This window comes from Myotis lucifugus, unplaced genomic scaffold, assembly GCF_000147115.1.
Source record: "Myotis lucifugus unplaced genomic scaffold, Myoluc2.0 scaffold_14, whole genome shotgun sequence".
Taxonomy (NCBI): domain Eukaryota; kingdom Metazoa; phylum Chordata; class Mammalia; order Chiroptera; family Vespertilionidae; genus Myotis; species Myotis lucifugus.
The window spans coordinates 28,604-43,928 of record NW_005871062.1 but is presented as its reverse complement, the minus strand read 5'-3'; the positions used below and the strand labels follow the sequence as shown (position 1 = coordinate 43,928).

Below are 15,325 nucleotides of genomic sequence, written 5' to 3'. Positions count from 1 at the left end.
CCAGAAGAGTATAATTTTCATATATTAAAAGACTTCTTTTAGAAAATGGATAAAGAATATGAGGCCACGGCAATGATGTTAACGATTACTCTTCATTGCTTCTTTAGCTGCCATAATCAGTGGTGTCAAGCTAGATAATGGTTTGGCCAGTTTCAGGAAGGGATGCTGCCAGAAATTAGGGAGAAAAAAAAAGTATAAATGTCACCAGTTTAGAAGCTAAATATTTCCTTTCAATTAGACTCAAAGATTTTAATGGACCATAATTTATTTAATAAACACATATTTCATCCCTGCATAAAATCAGCATAACCAATACATTGCTTTTATAGTTGAAAGCATAGTCTTTAGTTTTTCTGATATTATAAAATCTCAGTTAAATGTCCCCAGATACTCATGCTAGCAAAGAACTGGCCTGAAAATTAATAACATGCAAAAACTCATATGCTTATTATAATATAACTAGAGGCCCGGTGCACGAAATTCATGCACGGAGGGGGTGGTGGTGGTGGTGGTGGTGGTGGTGGTGTCCCTCAGCCCAGCCTGTACCCTCTCCCTCTCCCAATCTGGGACCCCTCGGGTAGGGTCCCTAGGCCTGGCCGGTGATCAGGGCCTATCGGACTTTCCTTCCCTGGGCTGCTAGCAGCTGGCCCCGCCCCCGCCGCTGCCACTGCTTGCCATCTGTGTGGCACTGCCCCCCCTCCCCTGCCACTGGTCACCTCCCTCTGTGGGTGACAGGCATGGGGTGCGATCACTTGGCTGGCCTGCGGGGCAATCATTGGCTGGCCCCGCACACTGGCCACAGCATCGCTGGCTAGTGGCCTGGGCCTCCCTCTATGGGGCGATTAATCACAGCCCCCCCATCGATCACCCAGCAGAGGGAGGCCCCACCCACCCGACATAGCGCCACCGGCTGGGTGGCCTGGGCCTCCCTCTACGGGGCAATGGTGGGGCAATGGTGGGACCCCCCAACCAATTGCATCGCACCCGCCTTGGCTGGCCTGGCACCAGTGCATGTCATAGCATGGTAGTCCGGAAGGTGGTCTGGACAGTTGTTCTGCTATTCTGTCATTTGGCTGATTTGCATATTACGCTTTTATTATTATAGATGGACATTTTATTTCCAGCAAATAAAATCTTAAACTGCGGCAGCTGCCATACTTCTAGTGATGAATGAGCAGTGAAATGTAGCTAATAGACCTATGTAAACTTTCTGTTTGTTACTCAAAAAAGCCAACTTTTCCCAAAAATATTATCATTTCCAAATTCACCTGTAACAATTCTTTGGCTGACCCCCTTTTCTCCACATCCATCTCCAAACATCGATTTAAGAAATCCCGAAATATTGGGGAAAGTTTCTCTGGGTTCTGAAGTTCTGGAGTTCCATTAGTTGCTATCAGGTACAAGGCCTAAAAAAAAAGAACATCTTTTATATTCTTAAGGTAGTAACTCAACAAAGTGAGAAAGCACTTGATATAAAGTTTATGGATCTTTTACTTCTGTAAAGATAATCACCATAAATACTAAAATGAGGTTAGTATTATTTCTATCCACATGGATTATTTTTCCTTTATTTTATTTTTTAAAATATATTTATTGATTTCAGAGAGGAAGGGAGAAGGAGAGAGATAGAAACATCAATGATGAGAGAGAATCATTGATCGGCTGCTTCCTGCACGCCCCCCACTGGGGATCAAGCCCACAGCCAAGGCATGTGCCCTTGACCGGAATCGAACCTAGGTTATAAATACAATACAATACAATACAATACAATACAATACAATACAATACAATACAATACAATACAATACAATACAATACAATACACATTGATAAAAGAAATATTATATGGCCGTAGCTGGTTTGGCTCAGTGGATAGAACGTTAGCCTGAGGACTGAAGGGTCCCGGGTTTGATTCCGGTCAAGGGCACATGCCAGGGTTGCGAGCTTGATCCCCAGTAGGGGGCGTGCAGGAGGTAGCCAATCAATGATTCTCTCTCATCACTGATGTTTCTATCTCTCTCTTCCTCTTCCTTCCTCTCTGAAATCCATAAAAAAAAATATATATATTTTTAAATATATATTCTATTGATATTCTACAGAGAGGAAGGGAGAGGGATAGAGAGTTAGAAACATTGATGAGAGAGAAACATCGATCAGCTGCCTCCTACACACCTCCCACTGGGGATGTGCCCGCAACCAAGGTACATGCCCTTGACCAGAATCGAACCCGGGACCCTTCAGTCCGCAGGCCGACACTCTATCCACTGAGCCAAACCGGTTAGGGCAATTTTTAAAAAAAGAAATATAATATGTAAGGGCATAAAAAAAAAATGACCACAATCCTACCATTAACATACAGTATCCCATTTACCTTTCTCAAGCTTTATTCAAGTCACATTACATTTCAAAACAATGTAGTTTATTAAAACCTTTTTTTTTTTTAAAAAAAAAACAACACAACGAGTTATATCTACATAGCTGTAGATGAAGAGGCAGAGAGAGCACAGAGGATTTTTAAGACAGTGAAAATACTCTGTATACTAAATGATGGACACATGCTATTCATTATACATTTGTTTCTAAACCCAGAGAATGTACACCACCCCAAGCATGAACCCTAATGTAAACTATGGACTCCGGATGATAATAATGTGTCAATGTAGGTTCACTGATTGTTAAGAAATGTAAGCTTGTCCTGGCCAGTGTGACTCAGTTGGTTGGAGCATCATCCTATACACAAAAAGGTGGCAGGTTCAATTCCAGATCAGGGCACATACCAGGTCTCGGGTTCCATCCCTTGTCAGGGCAAGTGCACAGAGGCAACTGATCAATGTTTCTCTCTCTCTCTCCCGTCCTCTCTCTAAAATCTATTAAATAATAATAATAATAATAATAATAATAATAATAAATAAAATAAAAACAAAAATAGTTAAAAAATGTAAGCTTGGTGAGGGATGTTGATAATGTATAAATACACTGTATAAAAAAGTGAACATATAGCCTCATTTAAAGTTTCTGCCATCAAAAAAAGATACCAACTGACACTTGTACCATCAGTATACGAATGTGCTCATTTCCCTGTTACTTAAGATCTCTCTTTACATGACATTTCTCCCAAAACTTTCACTAAAAAATTTCATTGTGCCTGACTGGTGGCGTGGCTCAGTATTTGAGCGTCAACCCATGAACCAGGAGATCACGGTTTGATTCTCAATCAGGACACTTGCCCGGGTTGTAGGCTTGTTCCCCAATGAGGGACATGCAGGAGACAGCCAATCAATGAATCTCTCATCATTAATATTTCTCTTTCTCTCTGTCTCTCTCTCCTTCCCTCCCATCCTCTCTGAACTCAATAAAAATATTTTTTTAAAAAATTTTCATTGTAAGAAATTATCCTTGAGATAGCAATCTCAAGTTAAGGTCATATGACTGTTGTGAGCTTCAACTCTTCCACTGGAAGGGATTAATAGGGAACTCTATAAAAATAAGTACTTAACCAAACACTTAACCTTCTCTACTTTGGGATGAACCTTATTACACTCTATCTTCATTTATGTTAGTGATTATAAGCTACCCATGACTCCCAATCATTCCCTCAGCCTCTCCATTCTAACACCAATGTGCCTCTGCACCTTCTTTCTAGCCTTAATTATTTTCATATGCACTTCCCATCCCCTCCTCAAACATATTCCTTAACTTACTGAGGCCTGGCTCTCCCATGAGGAATCTGCCTCATCCGCAGCATTCTCTAGTGGTAGCTTTTCCTCTCACACACCTTTGCATGGCCCTGAGGATGGAGTGTTCTTTTGGCTCCTTATAGCCTCTTTTTGAGGCCGCTATCACCCTCCTCTATAACTCCAGGGTTTTCAAACTTCTAACATTCTTTGCTTCAAACATCTATAAAATGCTGTTATCAAGTCTAACATTATTCATAATTCACGACAATTCCAATAGCTATAAAGATGCTGGTTACAATCACCCGGTCTCTTTTCTGATGCTCTTGTCCTTTAGCCTACGTCAGCCACACACACCATGGTTATCTTAGGAGTATCAATAACTGCAACTCTTAAATCTCCATTGCACTCCACCTCCTATCTTTTCACTCTTATTATCCTCACGCCAGTGAACCTTAGACTCCACTGGACCCGAATAAATCCTTCTGGTCTTCCAGTGTCCATCATTCTTTCCACATAATCACTTTTTTGACCCTCGTGCACTTTATAGCACTCAGTGGCTAAATACAGTTAAAACTCTGCCTACTCCTTGCCTGTACCTATGCAGCTAAATATGGTGGAAGAAAAGGATATATCCCTGCTGACTGGCATCACTTATGGGGCCCCTAGTGCTTCCAGCATTCACACTAGGTTTCATTCACTCTTCCACTCTATTTCTGTTCTTGTCACTTTTCTGTAGGGTCCTCCTGGCTGTGACAATTTCTCAGACTTTCCTTTCCTTTGGATGACGCTGGCAGTTTGAAGGAGTACTGATCAGGTATTAGAGTGTAGGCTGTCCTTGGATTTGATGTTTTTCTCATGGTTAGAGATTATGGGTTTGGGAGAGAAGATAACAGAGTTACGAGTGCATTTTCATTGCATCAATATTAAAGGTACATACTATCAACAGGACTGACGACTGTTCATGTTCACCTCGTCACCTGGCTGAGGTAGTGTTTGTCAGGTTTCTCTCCTGTAAAGTTACTTTTTTCTCCCCTTTCCATACTGTGTTCTTTGGAAGGAAGTCACTATGTGCAGCCTACACTTAAGAAGTGGGAGTTATGCCTCACGTCCTTCAGGGTGGAACATCTCCTTAAATATTTGGAATTCTTCTGCATGGGAGATGTCTCTTCTGCCTTGTTTATTTATTTAATCACTTTATTTCTATCAGCATGGGCTCACACATATTACAATTTGGGTTATAATCCCATACTACTTTGTTCAAATTTTTGCACCTTGGCCACTAGAGCTGTTTCAGTTTGGCTCCTGTGCCTCTTTGAGATGCTCCCATCAGTATGGCTTTAACTCAATGTCATTTATTTATTTATTAAAACAAAAGTTGAATGTTTTATTATTATTTTTTATCCCTGAGGGGTGAGGATATTTTTTCCATTGATTTTTAGAGAATGGAAGAGAGGGGGGAGTTGGAGAGAGAGAGAGAAACATCAATGTGAGAAAGACATATCAATTGGTTGCTTCCCATTCATGCCTGGGGATTGAACCTGCAACTCTTTCATCCTCGAGCTGACGCTGTAAGCACTGAGCCAAACTGGCCAGGGCAAGAAGTTGAATGTTTTATTGTTAAACTTTGTTTTCCTTCAAGGTTGCCACTTCACTGTATAAAAATAGCACCAGCAAACACAGTATATTGCAAAATTTAGATATTGTTCATTATCTGACACTAACAACAAAAACTTTTCTCCACTGCTAATTATTTCCAATGGAAAGATTAATAATTTTGAACCAAATCCAGAGACAGATATAAGTAAGTAATAATATTATGTAAGGCCTAATATAACAATGTTATCCTTGAATTACATACTTTTTATAATTTCAGAAATTCTGAATATCATAACCGTAGTCTACCTAAAAATCATAGGGTGTTGTGAAAATATGCATATTGTGTTTATCTGCAATCATTAGAAAGTTAAGGGGAATTTTCTTCCAATAGCATTGTTGAAGTTTCTTTTTCCATTGGTATTACTAAAAGTTGCTATTTTAAATCTTCTATCCACCACTAATTTAAGACAACTATGCCAGATTAAGTTGTTTCATCTACTTTGTTTAGGAGGTTCCATTTTCACTCCTTAGATTTTATGTACTTCTCATATGCTTCTTCACTCACTAGTCCATCTAGTTCTGAAGGATTAGTCAGTGTCATCTTGATCAGCCAACCGTCTTCATAACAAGATCTGTTGACAAGTCCTGGATTTTCTGCAATTTTTCAAAGCACCAAACTCATCTTTTTTGTTCAATTCTGTCCCAATTTCAGGCAGACTACAGTAAACATCTCCCAAAGCTTCCTGTGCAAAAATGCTGATTCCCACAGTTCCAATACCATTTTCTGTTGTTATCTATTCATGTTTCTCTGTGAATTTACACTCCAGTGCACAGTGTTCTGATGGCACCTGCCCTCAGGCCCTAGGGCCCAGGCAGGCGTGGCGGTGGTACATAGGCTCACAGCACCCCACTTGCAGGAGTGCAGGGAGTTGCAGCACAATTCCTCGGCCATCCCCGCGAGTGGGGCGGGCCAGTGTTATGATTCCATTTTAACTTCCTGGTTGAGGTTTAGTAGGTGTAACCCTTTCTTTCATTATTTTAATGTTTGTTTAAGGGTTTATATAGCATACACCTTTCAATAATCACAATCATAACATTATACCACTTCAGTTCTCCCCCTCGGCATTGTCATTTTACTTATACATGTTCTTTTTCTACCCCCATCAGTATTATTTTTAAACAGTTTTATCTTTTAAAGATACTTATATAAGAAAATCTTATACATTTACCAATTAAGTTACTATTTCTAGTGTTCTTCATTTCTTTGTATGAAGCCACATTAACATGTTCTTTCTGCTGAGCTTCCTTTATTTATTTATTTATTTATTTATTTATTTCAAAATATATTTTATTGATTTTTACAGAGAGGAAGGGAGAGGGATAGAGAGTTAGAAACATCGATCAGCTGCCTCCTGCACACTCCCTACTGGGGATGTGCCCACAACCAAGGTACATGCCCTTGACCGGAATCAAACCTGGGACCCTTCAGTCCGCAGGCCAACGCTCTAGCCACTAAGCCAAACCAGTGAGGGCTGCTGAGCTTCCTTTAATATTTCTTTTAGTGTATATCTGCTGGTGATAAATTCTTTCAATGTTTGTACATTTCACAAAATCTTCATTTCGCCTTGGTTTTTAAAAGATATTTGTTGTAGAATTTTTTTCTTTCTTTCAAAACTTCTATTACACCTGAAGTTGTCTCACAGCTCACTGATGCTATTTCATTTTTTTTAAAAAATTCATTTCTGTCCCTATGTTTCCCTTGGATAGTTTCTATTACTATCAATCACTTACCTACAATGTATAATCTGCCATTGATCCAATCTCAAACACTGTAGTCTGTATCTGTAAGTTTAATTTTTTTAAAAAATGTACTTCTAAGTCCAGGCTGGGTAACTCAGTAGAGCACTGTCCCAATTTGCCAAGGTTTGATCCCCAGTCAGAGCACATACAAGAATCAACCAATGAATGCATAAATAAGTGGACAACAAATTGCTCTCTCAAAAAAAATCAATAAATTTAAAAAGTACCTTCCAAATGTCTCTACTTAACATCTGGAATGCAGTTATAAAAATTGTTTTAATGCCCTTTTGTGCCAATTCTTTTATCTGTATCAGTTCTGGGTCAGTTTTTCTCCTCATATGGGTTATAATTTTCCTGCTCTTTTGCCTGTCTGGTAAACTTTGACTGGGTATTTGGGTGCCAGATATATCTGGACTCATAAATATTCTTGAGCTTTGTCCTGGGACACAGTTACTTTGGAACAGATACCTTTGGGTCTTGTTTTAGAATAAGATTTGTTAGACTACAGCAGCATATAGTCTAGGGCCGTGGTCGGCAAACTCATTAGTCAACAGAGCCAAATATCAACAGTACAATGATTGAAATTTCTTTTGAGAGCCAAATTTTTTAAACTTAAACTATATAGGTAGGTACATTGTTATTAACTTAATTAGGGTACTCCTAAGGCTTAGGAAGAGCCACACTCAAGGGGCCAAAGAGCCGCATGTGGCTCGCGAGCCGCAGTTTGCCGACCACGGGTCTAGGGTAACTATTTCCTATCACTGAGGCAAGACTGTTGAGTCCTCTACTCAACATCCTGTGAAATATAAGGTTTACTCTTACAAGGTTTACTATTGCTGACAGAAGCAGGCACTATTCCCAGCCCTATGAGAGCAGTGGGCACCATCCTCTCCAATCTTAGCAGATGGCTATATCCCCGGCCCTGGGCAGAGTACTCATACAGGTGTGCCAATCTCTGTTGAATGCTCAATGGAGATTTTCCACAAACCTCAAACCTTGTCTCTGCAAAGGTTTCTTCCCTCCTTTCCTCAGTCCCCAGAAACCACTAATTTCTTGTCTCTACAGAAATCTATAAAATGTATGCAGTCAATCCCCATTATGTGCAGATTCCACACATGCAAATTCACTTACTCACTAAAGTTTATTTGCAACTCCAAAATCAATACTCTCAGTGCTTTTGTGATCATTAATGGATATGTGCAGAGGTGAGAAGCACAGTGCTGAAGAGCTGTCTAGTGTACCTAAGTGCAAGAAGGCTGTGATGTGCCTTGTGGAGAATATACATCTTTGATAATCTTCATTCAGGCATGAGTTATAGTGCTGTTGGCCATGAGTTCAATGTTATTCAATCAACAATTGTTAAATAGAGTGTCTTTAAACAGAAACACACATAAAGGCAAGGCTGTATATCAATCAGTTGATTAGCTGTATATCAAAATGTTGTGACCAGAGGCTTTAGGAACCTAACCCTGTATTTCCCCTAGAAGCAATGGTTTCGCTTTCATTATTCAGTGTTTGCGGCTTTGTAGAATCTAACCACCATGAATAAGAATCGAATGTAAATGGAATCATACAATATATGATCTTTGTGTTCGACTTCTTTCATATAGCATAATGCTTTCAAGGTTCAATGTTTATGTATCTGTATTTCATTCCTTTATTATGACTAAAATATATTCCATTATATGCATATACCACTTTTGTTTATTCATTCATCAGGTGATAGACATTTGGGCTGTTTCTACCTTTTGGCTCATAAGAATGCTGCTATCAACATTTGTGTACAAGTTTTTGAGTGGATGTAAGCTTTTAATTCTCTTGGGAATATACACAGCACTAGAATTGCTGGGTTATATGTTACTCAATGTTAACTTTTAGAGGAACTTTTTCAAAGAGCTACATGCACCATTTACCTTTCCACTAGCAAAGTATAAGGGTTCCAATTTCTCCACATTCTCACCAACACTTATTATTCTTCAACTTTTTTATTATAGTCATTCTTGTAGGTGTAAAGTGCTATGATATTGAGCCATATATGGTGATTTAAAAGTAGAAGAAAAAAATAAAGAAAGGCAGGCAGGCAGGGAGGGAGGGAGGTAGGAAGGAAGGAACCCCGAAACTCTCCACCCTCAGCTGCTGAATATTTGTTTAAAGTCTACTGACCTCATCTGTATCTCAGGGCCCTCACTCTTTTGTTTGAATACAGGCTTTAACATTGCCATCTACACAGCTTTCTCACAGATGTGATCTTGCTTTCCTCTTCTCTGTACCTAGGGGTACCAGAGGCCAAGGTTCAAAGTTGATAACCTGAAGGGTATGTCTAGGGACTCTTAACTCTGTAGAAAAGTGAGGAAATTCTTACTTATATACAAAATTAAAGCATTCAACTTACTAAAAATCTACAAACTCTACCTAACGCATTCAACTCAACCCAGAAGCAAATGATTTTTTAGATGCCGAGTGAAGGAAACAACTAGGTTTTATCAACTTTGCATCCTAAATTCTTGGCCAGTGCCTGGAACAAGCAGGTACTACCTAAATGTTTTAAATAAAAGTATTTTTCTTAAAATAAGGCTGGTGTTTGTCTTACCCTCAAGGGATTTTCATTGAGGTATGGAGGCTCTCCTTCTACCATTTCAATAGCCATGATACCCAGAGACCATATGTCCACCTTAGGGCCATAAGCTTTCCGTGTAACCACCTCCGGTGCCATCCAGTATGGTGTGCCAACCATGGTACTTCGCTTGCTCTGCTCAGGGGTGATCTGGGCACAGAAACCAAAGTCAGCTATAAAACAAAACAAAACATCTGAAGTTAATGGTGTCCATGGATGGTTTTTTCTAAAGATTCACTTTAGATGACATAAGAGAGGGAGAGGGAGAGGAAGAGGATTGATGTGAAAGCATAGCATCAACTGGCTGCTTCCTGCATGTCCCCTACCAGGGACCGAGCCTGCAACCCAGGTACATGTCCTTAACTGGGAATTGAACCGGCCAGGGCAGATAACTTAATTAATTACATTTGACTACTCACCCACTTGTTTTTTAAGACTGTATTAATAAAGCCACTAGGATGGGTTTACAAATATTTTGATGATGTTACATACTTTCACTTTTTCACTTTAACTTGCCACAAGCAGAGGACAAATTATCAGGAGGTCTTTTATTCTAAATAATTAATTCTAACCAGAGAAAAAGGGGGGTGGGGACAGGTAGAAGAGAATAAGGGGGGGAATAAATGGTGATGGAAAGAGACTTGACTTGGGATGGTAACAAACAATACAATGTACAGATGATGTATTATAGAATTGTACCCCTGAAACCTATATAATTTATTAAGCAATGTCACTCCAATAAATTCAATGAAAAAATTAATTCTGCCCTAAAGATTTTAATAAAGTTGAAAAAGGTCAAGAAGAAAAAGTCACAGGCAAAGGTCAGGAAATGATAACTACTTTTGATGAAAACAAACAGAAGCTAGTAACTATACAGCTGATAGCAGAGTCTAGAAAAAGAGCATGTTTAACTATAACTGTACCTACAATGTGCTCACCAGCAATACTCCCACCTCCTTATCTATATTAATAAAAGGGTAATATGCTAATTAGACCGGGTAGACCGATGTCTTCCGGACAAAGCCACAGTGGTGGGGCTGAGGCAGAGGCGGTTAGGGGTGATCAGGCCGGCAGGGGAGAGCAGTTAGGGGCCATCAGGCTGGCAAGGGAGAGCAGTTAGGGTGACCAGGCTGGCAGGGGAAAGCAGTTAGGGGGATCAGGCCGGCAGGGGAGAGCAGTAAGGGAGATCAGGTCGGCAGGGGAGAGCAGTTAGGGGAGTCAGGCAGACAGGAGAGCAGTTAGGGGCATCAGGCAGGCAGAGGGTTTTGGGGCTATCAGGCAGGCATGCAGAGCAGTTAGGGGCTATCAGGCAGGCAGGTGAGTGGTTAGGAGCCAGCAGTCCAGATTGCTGGGGGTCGGGCCTAAACCAGCAGTTGGACATCCCCCAAGGGGTCCCAGATTGGAGAGGGTGCAGGCCAGGCTGAGGGAACCCCCGATCCCGTGCATGAATTTCATGTACTGGACCTCTAGTCTATATCCTATCTAATAATAGACAAACATGGTAATTGACCATACATCCACTACGCTTCCCATTGGCTAATCAGCAGGATATGCAAATTAACTGCCAACAAAGATGGCGGCCGGCAGCCACGCATCTGAAGTGAACATGAGGCTTGCTTGCTCCAGTGATGGAGGAAGCCAAGGTTCTCCGCCTGCTGCGGCCCGGCTCTGAGCCCGAAAGCAACAATGTTTCAATTATAGAAGCTAAACAAACCCCAGATACCTGCTTTCAGCCAGTCGGGGCCTCAGAGCTTAGAGCGCCAGTGATGGCAACAGAGTTTCAATTATAGAAGCTAAACAAACCCAGATACCTGCTTTCAGCCAGCCATGGCCTCAGAGCTGGAGCCAGGCCTCAGAGCTGGAGCCGGCTCTCAGCTCCAGTGACAGCTATAGAAGGTAAATAAATCCCAGAATAAAAAAAAAAGAAAAAAAAAGAGAGGCTGGGAGCTTCAGTCGCCCGCCAGCCTGAAAACGGCCCTCAGCCCCTCACCCAGACTGGCCAGGCACCCCAGTGGGGACCCCCACCCCGAAGGTGGTGTGACCTGCTGCAAACAGCCATCAGCCTGTCATCCAGGCTGGCCAGGAACCCCAGTGGGGACCCCCACCCTAAAGGGGGTGTGGCCAGCTGCAAACAGCCATCATCCCCTCACCCAGGCTGGCCAGGCACCCAAGCGGGACCCCCACCCTGATCCGGATCACCCTTCAGGGCAAACCAGCCGGCCCCCACCCGTGCACCAGGCCTCTATCCTATATAGTAAAAGGGTAATATGCAAACTGACCCTAACAGCAGAAAGACTGGGAATGACTGGTCACTATGACACACACTGACCACCAGGGGGCAGACGCTCAATGCAGGAGCTGCCCTCTGGTGGTCAGTGTGCTCTCACAGGGGGGAGCTCTGATCAGCCACAAGCCAGGCTGATGGCTGCCAGTACAGCAGTGGTGGTGGGAGCCTCTCCTGCCTCCTCAGCAGCGCTAAGGATGTCTGACTGCAGCTTAGGTCTGCTCCCCACGGGCAAGTGGACATTCCCCAAGGGCTGCCGGGCTGCCAGAGGGATGTCTGATTGCCATCTTAGGCCCAATCCCCCGGGGAGCAGGCCTAAGCCAGCAAGTGGTCACCCCCGAGGGTCCCAGACTGCGAGAGGGGCACAGGCCGGGCTGAGGGACCCCCTCCCCCCGAGTGCACAAATTTTTGTGCACCGGGCCTCTAGTATATATTTAAAAACCTAAGTGACCATTACAGTGGAATGACCAGAACGACCAGTCGCTATGATGTGTACTGACCACCAGGGGGCAGATGCACAACGCAGGAGCTGCCCCCTGGTGGTCAGTGCACTCCCACAGGGGGAGCACCACTCAGCCACAAGCTGGGCTCATGGCTGGTGAGCGCAGCAGTGGTGGTGGGAGCCTCTCCTGCCTCCAAGGCAGTGCTAAGGAGCAGAGAGACGAGTGGTAAGGAGCAGTGAGCAGGCGAGCGGTAAGGAGCGAGGGGTCCGGAACTGTGAGAAAGCGCAGGCCGGGCTGAGGGAACCACCCCCGTACATGAATTTTATGCACCGGTCCTCTAGTTTTATAATAACTGAAGAGTAGAATGCCTAGTTTAGTGGCAAAGTCAGGATGAGAATCTAGAATTTTTTCCTCTCTCCCATTCTGTTCCATATGTAACTACTGTTAATGTTTATGTTTGCAATCTTTACTTTTTTCCTCCTCTAAAAAATTATTTCCAGAGCTTTTATATTTGTTTATTCTTTATTTAATTTTTAAAATATTACTATAGTTGAATATAAATGTAAACTTTAGACTTTTTGTTATGCATTTACATACATACAAATAATATCTATGAACCACTTGATTCATTCTATCTAATTAAGATATTTTGTAAACTTTTAAAAAACAATTTTTAGAGATCTTTCCATATTAATACACTGAACTACCTCATTATTATAACTATACAATACTAAAGAATATACAAAAACAAAAGAATATAAAAAAATCATAACATTTAACCATTCCTGTACCACTAGACATTTAACATATTTTGGTTTTCCTTACAATGCTGCAGAGAACATCTTTGTAATTGTGCATATGTTTAGTAATTCTATAGGAGTGAATCCTGAAAGAACAATTGTTAGGTCAAATCATACTATCCATGGCTAAAATGAGAGCTTATAAAAAAAGATATTGTTCCCAATACCTTATAAGAATTAACATATCTAAACCTCACGATAACTCTATTAGACAGGTACATTACTATTATTCTCATTTTACAAATGGGGAAACAGACACATATATTTTTAGATAACTTACCCAAGATTATTCATCTAGTAAGCAGAAGAGCTAGGATTAAGTATTATCTGAAAAAGTCCAATTCAGTTTACATATGTATTCACTAAAAATGTATGAAACTGTCCATTTTTAACCTGCCCACTAAGATGAAGGTTAGTAACTTTATATTCTGACCATCTGATAGAACCCAGACCCCTTTTCTTGTGGTTGAATAATTTTTAAAGGATGTATCTTAAGGAGATGCTGAAAAAGCAGCGAAACTCGAGCAGAACAGAAGAAAAAGTTTTTGGTTTCTTGATCCAAGAAATGCCTTGAGTTTTGCATAGTTGGAGAAACCTCAGTAGAAGTTCCTTTTTATTAAAAAAAAGAAAAGAAAAAAGAAGTTCTTAAATCCTACAGAGGGCATGGTTGGAAGTGAGACATTATAACTAGCAGAGGAAAAAGAACCTATGATTTTTTCCCCCCATGACTCTACCATGCCTGATACAGGAAATATATAGGAAAAGAGGGTTATAAGAGTTTTTTTCCCTTATCATTTCCAAGGTCAGGGTCACATAGGCCTTCAAATGATTAGGCCACATTGCCAAATCCAATGAAAGTGGAACAGCATGACCTAAAAGATAGCAGAGCCCAGCTGATGTGGCTTAGGGGTTGAGCGTCAACCTATGAACCAGGAGGTCATAGTTGGATCCCCGTCAAGGCACATGCCTGGGTTGAAGGCTGGATTACCAGTAGGGGGCGTGAAGGAGGCAGCCAATCAATGATTCTCTCTCATCATTGATGTTCTATCTCTCTTTCCCTCTCTTCCTCTTAAATTAAAAAAAAAAAAAAAGACAGCAGAAACAAATTCAAGTTCATCTTTGGAAGATAGCACCAACATTATGATAGTCCTAGGTACTGTTCCTTAGTGTTTTAATCTCCAGAAGAATTCTTTGAGATAGATATTATTATTTTCCATATTATATAAATGAGAAAAACATGAAGAGATTAAGTAACTCACCTAAAATTATTGAGCAAGTATAGCAGCTCTGCTATTTAAACACAGGCTGTCCTATTGAGAGTCCATATTCTTTACCACTATTCTCCCTCCCTCTCCATCTATTAAGTCATAACAATATTAATAGCATAAGAGGTTTTTATTTAAATAAAAGGCAAAAATTATAATAAATAGCAAATAAATGTTATTTGTTCATTTGTTACTCACTAAGTTTAACTGATCCTTCCATCCCCAAAAGCACATTGTCACTTTTGATGTCTCTGTGGATCACTTGATTAGCATGTAAAAACTCCAATGCCTGTAAACACTGAACAGAAGAATAAAAGCAATTAATAAAACAGTCTCTGAAAAGTCTAAGGAAGGTTTACATACAGTACTTATGGCCTGGGCATCGCTTCTAGTATCCAGCAGAAGACACTGCAATACTTGTATTTATAAAGAAAAAAACATCCTTTTATGTGCAAAGTTATAAAAATAAGACAATTAATTAGATCCATTATCTCCCACCCACTGGTCTTACCCAGAAACAATTATTAAATGATGTCTTATCTAGTCCTATCATTGTGTGTTCAGTATTTTCATTTATAAAATGACTAGAGGCCTAGTGCACGAATTCGTGCATGGGTGGGGTCTGGTCAGATCAGGCTGTAAGGAGGAGATGGTGGGAGGTTGGCCAGCCGGCCTGCCCCGATCAGGCCCAATCAGGGCCGGGTAACTGGCGGAAGGGGCTGCAGGTGACTGGCTGGTGGGCACCGCCCCTTAATGGGATGAGGGTTGCTGATGGGGGGGCCAGTGGCCTGGGGGAGGGCCATGGGCCGGTTGGCTGGCTGGCCCTGCCCGATTGGGTGGGGCCAG

At 41.4% G+C, this 15,325-nt stretch overlaps 1 protein-coding gene across 1 annotated transcript in view; it reads right to left on the bottom strand.

The window, feature by feature from the left end:
* Positions 1-6: 6 nt before the first annotated feature.
* PAK2 (p21 (RAC1) activated kinase 2) overlaps positions 7-15,325 on the bottom strand; it is a 34,597-nt gene continuing 19,278 nt past the window's right edge. Inside the window, exons 11-14 of the mRNA XM_023750491.1 lie at positions 14,678-14,777; positions 9,664-9,860; positions 1,269-1,406; positions 7-165 (exon numbers count right to left, since the gene is read on the bottom strand). Coding sequence (XP_023606259.1) covers positions 79-165; positions 1,269-1,406; positions 9,664-9,860; positions 14,678-14,777 — 522 coding nt within the window. The 3' untranslated portion in view covers positions 7-78. The remainder of the gene's footprint in view (positions 166-1,268; positions 1,407-9,663; positions 9,861-14,677; positions 14,778-15,325) is intronic.